This window comes from Harpia harpyja, chromosome 20 (genome assembly GCF_026419915.1).
Source record: "Harpia harpyja isolate bHarHar1 chromosome 20, bHarHar1 primary haplotype, whole genome shotgun sequence".
Taxonomy (NCBI): Eukaryota; Metazoa; Chordata; class Aves; order Accipitriformes; family Accipitridae; genus Harpia; species Harpia harpyja.
Window position 1 is genome coordinate 22,001,028 of NC_068959.1, and position 15,822 is coordinate 22,016,849.

The 15,822-nt window shown below is 46.9% G+C and overlaps 1 protein-coding gene across 4 annotated transcripts in view; it reads right to left on the reverse strand.

Moving 5' to 3' along the window:
• The window catches only part of NRG2 (neuregulin 2), a 172,723-nt gene that overhangs the window by 90,201 nt on the left and 66,700 nt on the right, over window positions 1-15,822 (reverse strand). The window contains exon 1 of one of the 4 annotated variants that reach the window (XM_052816411.1): window positions 1,821-1,991. The exons of the other annotated variants lie outside the window; for them this stretch is intronic. Coding sequence (XP_052672371.1) covers window positions 1,821-1,908 — 88 coding nt within the window. The 5' untranslated portion in view covers window positions 1,909-1,991. Of the gene's footprint in view, window positions 1-1,820; window positions 1,992-15,822 lie in introns of those variants that run through there. 4 annotated transcript variants of the gene reach the window in all.

A 15,822-nucleotide genomic window follows, 5' to 3' on the forward strand; every position in this document is an offset into this window, starting at 1 on the left:
TTCTGCTCTGGATCCATTAGTAGAGAGAAAGGGGGTTTGCACTCTGGCCAAAGTGTCCAGTTGTGCAATTTATATGTGATAAAACACCCCTACAGTGCATGTCTACAGAGGTCTAGGTTGTCAGCATGAGTAAATACAGGTAAAGGGTCCTCACCTGTTCCCTCTAGAGCAGTGAGCTACTGCAGGGCTTTGATGTGGCACTAGAAAACAGTGTGGTCTGACCCCTCAGCTCACACACGGTCCTTTTCCCCACATGCAGCCCCCATGGCCCCACCATGGCCCACGTGGCTCAAGGCAGGTGGTTGCTCTCTCAGCAATCCCAGTGTGCCTCATTCCCCTGCTGTGCCCAAGCCAGTGCCTCTCAGTCCCACCAACCCCTCCATCCTGCTCCCAGTAAAGAAGCTGCCTACGATGTAGGCACTGCCCTGTCCCATCCGTGCACCTAGGAGGCAGGATCGTCCTGTGAGACAGCCCCCAGTACCTGCACACTCCAGAGCCCCTTGGGCAGATCTGGTCATCTTCAAGCAGCTGCTGCCTCTGCTTGGTGGTTTCAAGCTCCCCATCCTGAAACTATCCAAAAAGTCTCCTCCCAGATCCCACAGCAACAGCTATGTTCTGATGTCATAAGCAGGAGACCACGTGTGAAGTCAGCCTGCCATGGCATCAGCACCTGCTGCCACTCTGGCAGCTCTGGGGCAGAGCCGATGGAGGAGCCCATGCCTTGGGCACAGCAGGGTGCTGGGTCTCTGTGCTCAGAGTAAAGGGATGAAAAAGGGTAGGGACAAATCCTGCCACCAGTGATGCCAGTGTGAAGTCAAAACAAATCTGTTCACGTCAAGAGCACTCACTAGTGTCATGATAGCAGGACCAAGAGCAGAACTGCATCCAGGCAAGTGAAGAGCTAAACTGACAGTCTCCTCCAGGACCTGGTCCAGCTTGTAGCCTCTCTTAACACTGATAAAACACGAAGTCTGACAGAGTTGCCACTCTGTCCAAATACATTGCCAGATAAACCACAGATAAGAAACAGCCAGGGATAATCCCTCCCTGATACCATGACAGAGAAAGAAATACCACTGTGCTGCATTACCACCAAACCTTCTGTATCTTTCCAAGACAGTTCTTGCATTGCCCCGGCTCATACTCCCCATTTACTCAAGAATTGAACTTTGTCAGTTAAAGGCAATCTAAACATTTTATCCTCGCAACATCTTAAATATTGCCTTGCTCATTCAGCAAGGAACAGTCAGATCTCCTCTAAGGAACAGCCCGATTTCACTAACAAGCATATCAGCAAAGAGTGAAGGTTTACAGTCCACGTGTCTTTAACTACAACTCAATACAGTTACCTCAAAAAGCGAGGCTATAACTTAAATCTGACCTCTGAGAGTTGGTCTGTCCCAAGCAACAGTCCCTGTGATCCTCCAAAATAGTGGGTTTTGATATTTACCTCAGGAAAAAAAAAACAACCAACCAAACAGCAAAACACAACACACCAGAATCCCCAGAGAATTAGCACAAACCCCCTCAATTACCGTATCACCATGACAGGAACCGAGTGCTGCTGTTTTTTGAAAGAGTACGTTGCCCTGAATTCTTGGGGCTTTGGGTATTAAAAAAAAAAAAAAAAAAAAGATAAGATCAAGAAGAAAGCAGACCTATAACAGCATGAAATATGAATGAGATGCAGAGATTCGCACACTTGCCTGGCAAATGCTCCCTATCATTTGCACCCTCATGCAACCCACAAGTACTTTCCTGCTGGCTTTCTGGCTTCTCTCTTCTTCCTTTAAGTAAAATCTGTTAAAAATGGGAAGTACCTTTTCCTGGGTCAGGTTCTCTTTCCCCTTTTTTCCCTTCTTTGTTCTTTTTGCTCTTTCCTTTCCCTTTTTTCTTGTTCTCGGACATTCTGCACAAGTGTTTACAGTCTCAGGAAAAGACAGTCCACACCAGATCTATATGCCCCAGGACTGCTACTCCAAATGTTACTTGCCAGCTGCAACTTCCGACTGTTCTTATATTGTTTCTGACACAGACAACACCCACCACTGGGTGGAGAAGCAAAACTTTAACCGTTTGCTCACTGCTCCCAGTTGTCTGAAAAGATGCACTGGGTTACAGTGGGAGGGCAAGGGGAGCAGTGCTACAGGATGGGAGTAGCTCCCCCAAAAGTGTCTTGGACACATGAAGTCTAGAGGTGGTCTTCTGCTTGCTGATTCTGTCTCTGGCTGCAAATAAGTTCAGAACAGCTTCTGGAGCATCACAGAAATAAAGTGTTTTGGGGAACTGCTGAGGTTGAGACCTCAGTGATACGTGAAAGCCAGCGGAGGCTAAAGAAAAGGGCAGAGGCTTGCAACCCATTCTCATTCTGCTTCGACGCTGCAGAGGGATTAAGTTGACCTTTCCCTTCATATTGTTGTTCCCACCATAAATCAGAGTAACTTCACCTGCCCTTGCACCCAGCTCTTTGCTGTCCCAGGAGGTCTTTCCAAAAGCTAGGAATAGCCGGAGGGACCTTACCTGCACTTCTCATATCTGTCCTCCATCTCTGGGAGCTCTAGGTGGTTGATTAAGCCCGTGTCTCATCTGCTTGGGGGTTAACAAGGCCCTTTTCCACAGGTCCAACATGTGATGAGTGACTCAGCCCAATCCCCTTCTGTAGGGCAGGCCATGCTGACATCGCCTCAAAAGTCCTTCAGGATCCCCAGCTGGCAAGCCCCAGAGTACTGCCAAATCATTCCCAGATGCAGCTAAGGGCTTCAAAGGCCCAAAGCGGCCAAAAGCCATAAGGCACTGGGTAGCACATTCGATCCAGTTATCCATGAATCAAATCCAATTCCACGGCCATGAGTAAAGCATGTCATCCAGAGAAGCACTCCCGCCTGGTGTATGGACATCAAGAAATGAACAAGCTATCAGCCCCCTTGGGATCTTCTCCCAGTGGTTAATCACCCTCATTGTTAAAAATGTCTGCCTGCTCTGAAGTGGAATATCTGGCTTCACTGTCCAGCATTGTTTCTTACTCTTGTTTTCTCCTCTAGATTAAAAAGCCCTTCAGCAACTGGTATTTTCTCCCATGGAAGTACTTAGTCACTGTAATCAAGTTATCCCTCAATCTGTTTTTTGATAAGCTAAACAGGTCAAGCTTTTTTCCATTGCTTGCTGTACAGCATTTTCTCCAGCTCAGGGATCATATCTGTGGCTATCCCATTTTGCAATATCCTACTTAAGCTAAGAACACAAAAACCAGGCACTATTCCATTGTCTCTTGTGTGCAGAGGCAAATACAGAGGCAAAATCCCTACTGCCACCCATTCCCAGCCTTTTAAACCCCAAGAGTCACATTCGGGCACCAGGCTTCACAAGGAAAATGTGTTCCGTTGTGTTTCTACCGCAGCTCCTACCAAGTCCCTGCTCTGCCAGACATAGTCCCCTGCTCTCTAACTAGGAGGAATTTCTTGCTCCTTCACAGCACCACTCTCTGTGGTGAAGCTTCATTTTGTTTTAAAAGAGCCAGTGTGCCAAGCCACTCAGATTACCCTCTCTAGCTTCCTTCTTCCCACTGGTGCTTGAAATTCCACCAGGCTCTGTGTCCCCTCGCTAATTTTATGAGCATGCTCACCTCCAGGTTGCTGGTGACAATGATCTCACTAGAAACACTTCACAGAGCAGTGACTGCCTGCCAGCAATGACGTTTTGGTATGCGCTAGTCGGTCACTTCTTCGCCTGTATGTATGGTACATTAGAGAACTTACACCACTTATTTTCCAGTTTGAGCAGAGGACATCACCACACTGAATACTTTGTATACAGCCTTACAAAAAGCCAAGAGGTATACGCCAGACAGCACCTAAGCAAACTTGCTTTGAACTATTAGACAAAAGCTACCAAGCTGCTGATTTGGAGTTTGAGCATTGTTTTAACACCCTCCATGGTTTCTTGGTCACAGGACAGTAGTAGCCCATCACACTGTTTCTTTTCCAAGGGCAGGATAATAGTGGTTACTGACCAGTTAATGTCTTCAAAGTCATTATGAATTATGATTTCCACATGGTTATTTCACTGTTTGGCTCATAACCATATTCCTCTTTGCTAATGTGTTTCTAGAGTCCCTTAATTCTGTGCTTGAGCCGTATTTGATAGGCAATTTCCCTCCCGATGTCTTTAGCTTGTTGTCTACACACCATAACTCCAGATGCATATGGATTGCTACCTATTTTTCTCTTTTCTAAATTTGTTAATCTTATTATTGCTTCCAGAAGTTGCTTTCATTGCTACCAAGCTAGGTTGGCTTTTAGCTAAACCTTGTCCTCTTTCTTGACTCTGAAATCTCAACTTCCTTGGCCTCTGCTCAAAGAGCTCCTGGTTCTTACTCACATTTTCCTGTGAATGTTTTAACACCCAATCAACTTCACTCAGTTTTCCTCAGCCTTAGGAAATCAGTTCCTTTGAATCCTCAGGAGTGTCTTATATATATATACTTATGATTAGGACTCTCATCTGCTAGCCCATATGAATGAAAACCCATCATAGTCACTGGCCCCATGTCAACCACTAGTGATTAATTCAGCCATCCAAATCACTATGCCAGCACTTACTGGACATAATGAGGCCCAAACAGAGTTCCCTTGCTTTAGTGTGATAACTTTGTGCTAGATCTACAGACTTTTGAGAGACTTTGATGTTTTATTGCTAGCAATAGCTCTCTTGCCAGCACGTGTCTCCCGAATGGATGTGTCTCATAAAAACCACATTTCCCTCCCTCCTTTCTTTTCTTTTGCAATTTTATTTTCATCTTGAAATATCTTTTACCATGGGTTCCTTCACATGAAGGCTGTGGTTTTTTGCTCTCCCACCCCACCATTTCTGAAGATAAATAGCTCTTCCTCCACTCCAGCAAATCAGTGCCTTCATTCCTGTTAAAGACACAAAGTCTGTATGTTCTTGGGATCACCTTTCCAAAGTGCTTGTGTTTAGCATAGGTTTGTTAAAGTTAACAAGTGCAGCTAAGATGATGCCCTACCTTTTTTCTCCCCTTTTTTCAAATTAATGAATACTCAAAGATTCCCTACTGCTCAACAGTGCTCAGAGGGTGAAGCTGTGCACAACAACGCACAGCTCAGCTTCAGCATCAGAAAATCAAAATTACAAAGTCTAAGAAGCAAAAGTGGCTGGCTTGGCCCCGCTGTCCTAAACAGCCTGGGACATGTGATGGGAAGAAACAGCACCAGCAACACCCAATATGGGTATTTTTGTACCATGGCAGCAATCATGGTCTCACCTGTAGCAGATGAGGAATATTATATGCACATTAATTTTTGCCTTGGCAGGTGTACATCTTGTACATCTTGATATCTTATGCAACTGGCTGGCCCCTGTCCCATGGCAGGATTCTGCCCCTCTAGATCCAGCTTTAGCATCACAGACGTATGGAATATGCTCTCTCCTGAACAATCCCGGCGTGCAAACACAGGAGCTAAATCCAGCAAGCGACTGCAGTCCTCATGTGGCTACGCTGATATAATAAAACCTACCAATGGGAAGGGTATTCTAGTTTGGTGTCCCAGGTGCCTTATCTGGTGGTCAGCATGTATTTTAATGGCTGTGCTCTCACAAGTCACTTAATACTTCCTTCTAAAATAGCTTTTAATGCTTATTGCTTTAAACAGTCTCATGGAAAGTTACAACCTAAAACACTATCAACCTGTGTTTTTTCTAGTCTTTACAATTCCTGTACAGCTTTAAGCTTAAAAAAGAGGAGGCATGTAATTATATAAGAGACTGAGCCATAACTTAAGCACAGCTAATTCTTGCATGAAATCCAGCATACTGATTCTACAACACACTGCCACACTGTGAGGAGCAGGGTGAGTTTACCAGGCAGAGCGTCCTTACCCTCATTAGAATTTGCCTATATGCCAACCTAACAAGTTGGGCTCCTTAATAATCCCCAGGAGGTCAGAACCGAGATCAGGTGAAAGAGAACCTCCCTACCTCTTCCCCCACACAGTATCCATTGCAGTCAGCGGCTGTAAAATTACTTCTTCAAACAAAAATCCCAGATCGGCTCAGTGGAGAACGGAGTCCGCAGCTAAGAGTCACACTGCTGCATTGCATTCTGGCTTCTTTTCTGGGAGGATATAAGGCACCACTCTCATGCAGAACAGCAGTGTGCTCTCCAGGGGAAAACAGCGTAGCTTGCAACAGCAAGGTCTGCGTCTGGAAAAAAATTATTAATACAACACCCCCTGTCCTGATGGAGATTAAAAAAAAGCGCTGACCCATCAGTGCTACTTGATATTCGCTGAAACCCAGACGGCAAGCCCACTCCAGCTCCTCCAGTCTCCAAATTTCAGAAGCAAAGGCAGGCGCGCATGCTCCACAAACTTCTGAGGCTGTATTTATGGCAGCAATCTTGGGAGCACAATGACCCATTTTAAATCGTGGTGTTTTCAAAAGCGTTCGGTACTGGCTTAACTCTGCTCTCACTGGCATCACCAGGAGGTGGCCATCAGCTTCTGAGGAACCTCTGTGTCACATTACATGGTCCATCCTAGAACTGTCAGCTCCTATTTAACAGTGGAGTCGACCCAAAATTGGTGGTAGCCAGAAATACTTACACATTATTTCTAGAGAAGTAGAATAAAAGAATACATGCTAGGACTGTACCTGTCAGCATCCCTTTGGCTTATCAAGGCAATCCGCTGGACACCGTTTCTCCACGATGCTGTTCCTACAAAACACTGCAGGCTTGACAGAAAGACTACGGCATTGTGAAAGCAGCAAAGCTCAGGCTGCTGACCCACCTTGAGCTGCTTATATGCAGAATTCTACCAGCAGGTTCTCTGAAGCAAAACTATTGAAAAGGAGCACAGCCTTCCTGTCATTGCTGTTCAGACCGCACTTCCAGGACTAGGGTAAAAACCAGATCCTGGGGGTTATCTCCTCACGACAAGCATCTTCTGCCAGAAGAAAAGATGTTGGCACTTGCTGGATTATCAGCTTAAGAAAAGCTGTGTTATAGGTTTGTCTGCTGGAACCAACAAGCTGGGAAAGGTATTTTTAAACTGAAAATACCATCCTTCTTTTTGCACCTCTTGCTGCCACATTTTTTGTTGCCATGCAAGAAAAAAGAAAAACTATGCAACAAGTACAGCTATTTATTTGTCCAATAAGGGCCCAGATAAGTTCCATCTGACCATCACCTGATGTCCCTCTGTTGCACAAATGGCATTTTGCCATGCTCATGTTTCACATCTGCACATTCCCAAGTCCAGCTTTACCCCCCACTGCACATTCAAAAGCAGCTTCTAAATGGGACAGGTCTTGTGGATGATTGATAAGAGACCTGACCCAGCCAGCCTGAGTGGGGTATTTCACATTGCATCTTTTCCTTTTCACCCTTAAGGAATGAAATCCTCATCTTGACATGAATTATCACATAGCAGTTATGTCTTATAACCATATACATTTTTGCTCACAGAAGTGAGCATATGTTATCTACTCTTATTGAAACCCAGCTGAATTTGCTTCTGAAAGCAGGCAGGAAGACAGGGAAGACAGCACTGATTTGCCTCCTGAAGATGGCCTCTCCCCATTCCTGACACATTCAGCAAGCCCATCTCTTGGACGCCAATGACAGCAGAGTCACTGCCAGCTTATATAAATCCCAGCCCTTGTTCGCAACTGCTCTGTGTGGGTCCAAAGCAGGGCTACACTGGAGAAGATGGGTGCTATGGGGTGTCTCTATGGGGTGCTATCCTGGTTTTGGCTGGGATAGAGTTAATTTTCTTCTTAGTAGCTGGTACAGTGTGTTTTGGATTTAGTGTGAGAATAATGTTGATAACACACTGATGTTTTAGTTGTTGCCAAGTAGTGCTTATCCTAAGTTAAGGATTTTTCAGTTTCCCATGTTCTGCCAGCAAGCAGGTGTACAAGAAGCTGGAAGGGAGCATGGCCAGGACAGCTAACCCAAACGAGCCAAAGGGATATTCCATACCATAGAACATCATGCTCAGTATATAAACTGGGGGGAGTCGGCCAGGAAGGGCGGATAGCTGCTCGGGCATCAGTCAGCAGGTGGTGAGCAATTGCATTGTGCATCACTTGTCATTTCTTGGGTTTTATTTCTCTCTCTTTATATTTTTTTCATATTCCTTTTCATTACTACTGTTATTATATTTTATTATTGTTATTATTATATTTTATTTACTTTAGTTATTAAACTGTTCTTATCTCAACCCATAAATTTTACTTCTTTTTTTTTTCAATTCTCCTCCCCATTCCAATGGGAGCAGGGAGGATTAAGCGAGCGGCTATGTGGTGCTTTGTTGCTGGCTGGGTTAAACCATGACAGGTGCCTCACAGAGCAGCCCTTTGATATTTGGGTGCCCTCACAGAGCAGGCAAGTCAGTTGCTGTGCTGTACCATGCGGAGAGTCCTTATGACCACCACACAGGTGGGTTCTCCTGGCCCACCACAGCCATGACAGACAGTGCTGAGCTTGGACACACACTTCATCCTTGCTTTGGAAGCGACAGCACCGAGGGCTTGTGTGTGACCAAGCCTCAGCTGATGGGCTTCAATGATAGGCTTTGAATCACAGACTTATCCTTTCCTTCTCGCAAATTGAGCCTCTGAGGCTGCTCAGAACAATCCTGCTGTGAACCATCTCAAGCTCACTAACTGGTCTGGGACAGCTCCAGTTAAGTTACCGTGCCCATGCCCATGAGCCAGCCTTGACACCTTAAAAGCAGAAGTCAGCCCCTTGCTGAGCCAGCCGCCCCAGCCCTCAGAGTCTCTGAAATCCTCCTGGACACTTTTCATCCCAGCTAGAGACATGTGCCATTTCCTTCAAAACTTCTTCCTTATTTCCATTTCCTCCTCCTGCTCCTGCAGTCAACAGCAATTTTCATGTGAAACCAATGAACAGGGCATCCTCCATTCACATCTCTATCCTAAGCCTTTCAAGTACCTCTGGCCAGAAAAGGCCAGGAAGTTTTGTGAAAAATTCCATGAATTCTTATGGTCTCTTTTTCTCTAGATGCAACTCTGCTGAAGTGCTGAAGGCCCCAGCAGGTTATAGCCTCCTACAAAGAAATCAGAAAGTTGCTTTTAGGAATGTTTATATTTAAGTGATAGCATGAAGCCTCTCCCCCTCAGCCCTTTGCCTGCTCACAGGGTCAGTCTTGGGCTGGAGGAGTGGAAGCAGAGGCAGAGCCCGTGCATGTGTGGACCCTGTAATGAGAGGCACTCTAACACCTCAGCTGCTTATATGAGTGGATCTAAGAGTGATCCTCTGCTAAGCACTGTGCCAGACCCATGCACAACCTAGAGAAGTCTATAGGAGGTACTGCTTACATGCGATCACTCTAACTTGTTTATCCCCGATCCGTCATTACCCGTTCCTGTCACAACACCCATATATCCATTAGTTCCTCAGACCTACAGCCTAAAGGCTGCGCCCAGACCCAGGGGATGTTCTCCAAAGATAAAATGCATCCAAAGCCACAGTCACATGGCCAAGGACAGAAGAGGCACATTTGATGCGTTAGTTCCCCCATGCAAAAAAGAACTTGGACAGAAGGAAGGTTGGACAGGAGAAACTGAGACCACCTGGAGCAAGAATAATCAGAAGCTGATCTTGTAGTTTCTAGAGATCTGATCTTGGGCAAGAGGCTGCATGTACGACATCTCAGATGTTTAAGAGCTCACAAGGCTCCATGAAGCAAGGGGATTCCCAGGCTCATCTCACCATGGGTCCAGCTTGCCTCTTGTTCTGTGCAGGCACCAGAGAGTGCAGGTGCAAGGTCCAACCAGTGACATACCCACCAGATCTCACTACTTGGAAAGGCTCTGCAAGGGTGTTGACTGAAACACCTGAGCTCTGCCTTACAGAACTGTTTAAAAAAGCAATTAGATTACATCTCTACCTAAACGAAAGGGTTCTTCCCCAGAAACCTCTTCTGGAACCTTAAAAGACCAAGAAAAGCAGATACAGCATCACTGACTGCAGTGTTGTGGGTGGAGAGTGTGATCAGATGGATGAGTACATTACGCAGGGCTGGTGCTGTTCTGTGTTGTATTTGCCTGGTTAAAATGCACCTGAAGCGACAGAGTAATTGGATCTACTGCATTTGATTCAATGGACGAGATGCTGTGGGTTAACTCCGGTGGGCAGCTAAGCACTACACAGCCACTCGCTCACTCCCTCCCACCCGCAGTGGGATGGGGGAAGAGGAAAGGAAGAATAAAAGCAAGAAAACTTGGGCATCAAGATAAAAAAAAAATTTAAAAAAATTGTTTCATAAGTGAAGGATGAGTAGAAGAAGAGAGAGGAAAACAAAACAAAAAAGTGATGCAAAGGCAATCACTCACCACCTCCCATGGGCAGACCGATGCCCAGCCAGTTCCCAAGCCAAAGATGGCTAACCCTTTTATTGCTGAGCATAACGTTATACGGTATGGAATATCTCTTTGTTCAGGTTGTGTCCCCTTGCAATCTATTGCACACCCCCCCCAATCTATTCACTGGAGGGGCAGAGTGAGAAAAAGAGGTGGCTTTGATACTGTGCAAACACTGTTTAGCAAAAGTTAGAATACTAGTGTGTTACCAGTATTGTTTTGGTCAAAAATCTAAAACACAGGACCATATGAGATGCTGTGAAGAAAATTAACTCTATCCTAGCCAGGCCCAGTACAGGAGAACATCAAAATGTCCATTCAGGGAGGGTACTGATGTTCACGTCACCTTCCCACGCCTGTGCAACACTAGGGAACGTGTTCCCCCTGGGCAGGGTCTGCTGGCACTGACACCATGGCCATCTGTGCTTGGCTGGCCAGGGGACAGCAATGGAGAAGGGCCAAAGCAGCCAGCTCTGCTCTTCCTGCTCCAGGGAGAGAGTTGAAGCATCTGCTGTTGTCTCTGCCCATGGGAGAAAAGAAAGGGGGAGCTCAGGTAGCCACGAGAATAGCTACATACTCTCCCTGGATAGGGACCAGAGAAGCCAGGTGATGCTCAGCACAGAAAGCAGGCTGCAGAGGGGATTCCTCCAGGATGTGTGGGGAAGAAGGCGGAGAGGGGGGGTCCCTGGTGATTCCCAGAAATAACTCAGCATGAAAAGGCCTGAACTGACAGCACCGGCTATTCAGCCAGGTAAGAACAGCCTGCATGGATTTTAGGCAGCCCTCTGTCTCACAGGGACACAGGGGAACTAATCTGTGCCTTGCTGTAGGCTGCCTTAGGATCAGGGCTATGCAGAGAGCATTTTCTTTGCATAACTTCTCTAATCCAGAGAGAGAAGAGCCTGAGGGAATGGCTTGCGACTTTGCAGCAGGGAAGAAGCAGCAGCAAATCCACGTTATTATTTTTGTCCTCCCCAACAGGCTGCCTCTTGTGCAGGTGTGAGGGCACAAAGCACAAGAGGAGCCGTCTCCAGACTTTGATTCACTCCCTCATCTCACAGCCACTCCATATATTTGGCTCCTCCAGGCCAAAGGAAGGCCTCCTGCCCTCCACCAGCCAACCCATCCTCTTTTTGGGTCACTGCCAATTCACCTCTGCCTTGTTCACTAACGCACAGTCGAGGCCACAGTTTGCCCAGGGAGATACCACCTACTGCCACCTCTCCCCGCGGATGCCTGGGAGCAAAGAGCTCAGCACCCCTTTGTATTACAGCCTGCTGTCGACTTGTTATCTGTTCATGCAGCCAGAGCTCTCTCAGAATTACTGCTTTCCAAACAGCTCCTTCTCATTACATAATTCTGCCTATAATTGTTCTTGCCCAAAGGTATTAGCTGTGTTTCTCGCAGATTATAACCGAGATTATCCTTTTCTGCTCACTGTCAAAACCCTCCATCTCACCTTTTATTCTCTGCTCTTTCCTCTCATTTGTATTACGCCTTTCAAGAACCCAACATGGGAGTTTTCCACACCGGTCCCTCCATGTTACCACCACCACGTTATGTAGTGGGGGGAGTGACAATTTGCCTGGGCAGCATCTCCTCTCTCACCCTTGCCAGAGGAGCACTCGGCGTGGCTGCTCCTCCCTCCATCAATCCTTTCCACATATTGCAAGCTATTCCAGCTAATTGGCGCTCCAGTCTCCAACAAGGTCTACGCTGCACCACAGCACACTGCGAAGGGTTATCCGCTGTCTTCCCCAGTCCACTAATTGTGTAATTATGCAGAAATGGCCTGTCTGGTACAATCTATTTCTCATACTCCCCTGTGGTGCTTGTTGCTTACAATGCTCATTATTCCTCTAAGTATTTGCAGACCTTCACCCTCCATCATATTTCCACAAATTGCAGTTCTATTAACAAGGGAACAATTCCTGAAGTCCTTGCAAACATTGTATTCATTTTCTCAACTGCTCCCTCCTTTTTGGTCAGGAGCAGATCTAGCACTGTCTCCAGGCTGGCTCAGACTCCCCTGCTGTCTCAGTTCAGCAAAGGTGCCTTTGCTCCTGAGTCTTTCCCATGCAATTTGCTCATCTGCCAGACTCATGAGGCTAGGCTGTGCAGGACCTCAGTGTGTGGAGCAAAGGGAGGTGTGCTGTCCCATGCTGACTGCTTGCAGGGTCCACACACCTCACCCTTTGCTATGGGTACGTACTGCCAGCTCTTTGCTACTTAGTCCATCCTGCAAGGAGGAGACAGGCAGGTTCTCTGCTTCATACAAGATTTCGGCCTGGTGCCAGACTCATCTGTCTATGCAGTTAAACACCAACTAAGGCCTGTTCTTCAGACTCAGCTTCCTGCCAAAAGCATGCACTAGGTCTGAGCTCAGAGCAGCCCCCCTCCAGAGAGAAGGAACCTATGCACGTTAGGATGCAACCACCATCCCCTGCTTTCATCCCTCTGACATGGCTAGCAGCATGCCTGGACAGGGTCAGCACCAGACCTCCCCAGTCTGGACCTTCTGAGCTGGAAGAAGGCTAATGGCCAGAAACCTGGCTGGAGATCCTGATACACTTCAAGGTGGCACAGCAGATGTGAGCCACTGCTTTTTGGGGACAGGGCATTGGAGGCAGGCTAGGGAGGCTCTGGACCAAGCACCAAGTTCCCTGGGACTGTGGATCCTCTAGGGCTATGCTGGAGGTGGGGGATGGCTGCAGGAGGCCAGGCCACACTGGTGTAAGTCAGCAGTGGGGCTGGACAGAGCTGGGGCACAAAGGTTGGCCCATTGCCCAAGACTCAACATGTCAGGAGACCTCCAGGCCCTGAGAAGTAGTATTTCAGAGAATTTCCCTCCTTGCAGACAAGATGAATCAGAGGGACACCAGGGCAGCCACCAGATGACTTCTTAAAAATTAAGAGCCTTACCTTGTGTCAGCACCACCACAGGCAGGAGTGGGAGTGGGACTCCCAGACCCAGCAGCTATTTTGTGGTTGAGACCTAGACATGGTACTGTTGAGCAGAGGTCCTGTGTGTCAGCATATCCCTCAAATCCCTCATCCCCCAAATGAAACCTTAAGTGAGGTCATGTGAGATCACCAAAGGCCCAGGAGTGAAGGAGAGTCGGAGACTGCACTACCAACAGCAGCACTTGGCATCCCTCTGGGCAGGTACACCAACAGAAGTACCTTCCCAACAGTGAATGTTGCCAGAAGGACCTACCTCTCTCGCACTGTAGCAAATGCAAATCCTCAGGGTCAACCGGGAGTTGAAGGAGCCTTTAGTATGGGCAAGGGGATGCTGAGGCTTGGTGATAATAGTTGGTTGTGTTAGTCTTTAGTTTTGATCCCTTTGTTCATCTTCCCTTCCTGGCCTATCCCTGCCCCTGACTATCCTCTCTGCCCTTTCCCAGCATCAGATCTCAGTTTCTTTTCAACTTGCTGGTGCTTCTCCCTTGCATTTTCCTTCCCAGCTCAGTCCTATGACACCCATGTCCTGGGTATGCACCAAGGCTGAAGGCACAGAACAGCTCACATGACTGACTCATCCATGAAGTTAGGGACTGATGTACCCTTTTGGAAGAGCTGGGGATGGCTGGGCAAGGTAGGGCCAACATATGCCTGCCAGGAGCACATCCACACTGTGTACCTTGTCTCCCAGAAGGACTCACAGTGCAAAAGTTGCCTCAGCAATGCCTAAGTTATCTCTAGGCACTTGAGGTCCCACCACAGTTCCTTGGCAAGCCACATCCAGAAGAAGCCCAGTGACACCCAGATGCATAGAGATGAAATCTTGCTTACACGCAATGGGTGAACCTGCAGCATCAGTCCTGCAGCTGCTCTGCTCCTTCATGCCATGTCCCCCACCCATCATGCCCCAGCTGCCTCCATTCCTTCTGCACCACACACAACCTCCCTTCCTTGGAGGGCCCTTGTGGCAGCCCCAAAGGCACAGTTGTTGTACCTTGTGCATCACACCTCACAAACAGGTTAGCAGAGCACAGCAAAACAGGGATGGTCATGTAACGGACAGGCTCTAACGAGCCTGGGTGGTCAGCTGGCACAAAATACATCTTGGATCTCTTCCTCTCTGTCAGCCACAGTGCCTATGTAACCTGGACTTCTCACTCACTGCCAGAGCTATGCAGCAGACCATGCAGGCGAGAGCTCATGGCAATAGTCCCAAGCTCATCATCTGCCCTTATCAGCAACAACCCAGGGAATGGGCTCAGAAGAGACCTAAGGGACCTTTCTACAGGAATAAATTGGAGTTTACTGCAGAGCTGGATGCCCTGGGCAGTCTGACTGTTGGTGATATCCAGAGGAAACTTATGTCAGGCTTAATTTCCATTTTGAATTTCCAGCTTTTGGCTTACTTGACTTATGCCACAGACACAGGGCAATAAGAAAAGAACTGTTGCAACTGTTGATCATGATAATAGACCAGATGTGTTACTAAGCCTCTCACAAGGTTATCTCTGGCATAGTATTCCACAAGAGAATTTAAATGTCCCTATAAAATTTAATTCTAACCATCTTTCTCCTAGATATTTCTGAAAGGGGGTCTCCCATGAGAGGCCTGGTGCTCTCAGCTTTCATTAAGTCTAGACATTTCATAAAGCAGTCTCTCCTTTTACTGTTCTGGCTTCCTCATTGTAAGCCAAGGGTTGATAAGAACTCACAAAAAGAGATGAGGGGGATACACCAAAAAAACCCACTTTGAGACCATTTGGTCAGCTCAGTTGTAGATCTCAGCAGAGAGTTAATGGAGGAGAATGACCATGCTGCTCAGTTAGACAGGACTCCTCCATCCTCCTTTAATGACAGACCAACTGCTTTTGTAACTACCCCCTGCAGATATTAAAGCTGAGAAAAATCCTTCTCATAGGAAACCACAAAAAGAAAAGAGTTTTTTCTGGAATGCTGTGTCAATTCACAGGATGAACTTCTTAGAACTAGTCTGAAGGCTGCCTTATCTTAGGTTTCTCAGGCTAGGACACCATTCACAGATACACCTGGATGAATTATACTTTGCAAATAAATTCACTGAAGAACTAGATATTCCTTCCTGTTTGTAAAATGTTTGGTAGCTGATCTTACCAGCTAAAGAATACAAATACATTTATAAACATCTGCTAAATAGTTTACAGGAAGAAATGTCAGGCTCTGACGCAGGTCATGTGTTATGATCTGCATTATGTCCACACAGCAATCAAAGATACAGTTGTCGCAATCACACACATAAGCCTGTGGGCTTTTATCTGACTAGGACAGGTAAGTGCATCAGCGAAGACAGAGCTCAGGGCAAGCCAGAAACCCAAGTACACAAAATGTATCTGCTTTTGCGCTCCGAACAGAAGCCTCACACTGACTCCCCTGCAGCTATCATTTATATATATATAAATTTGCATTATATAATGTGGC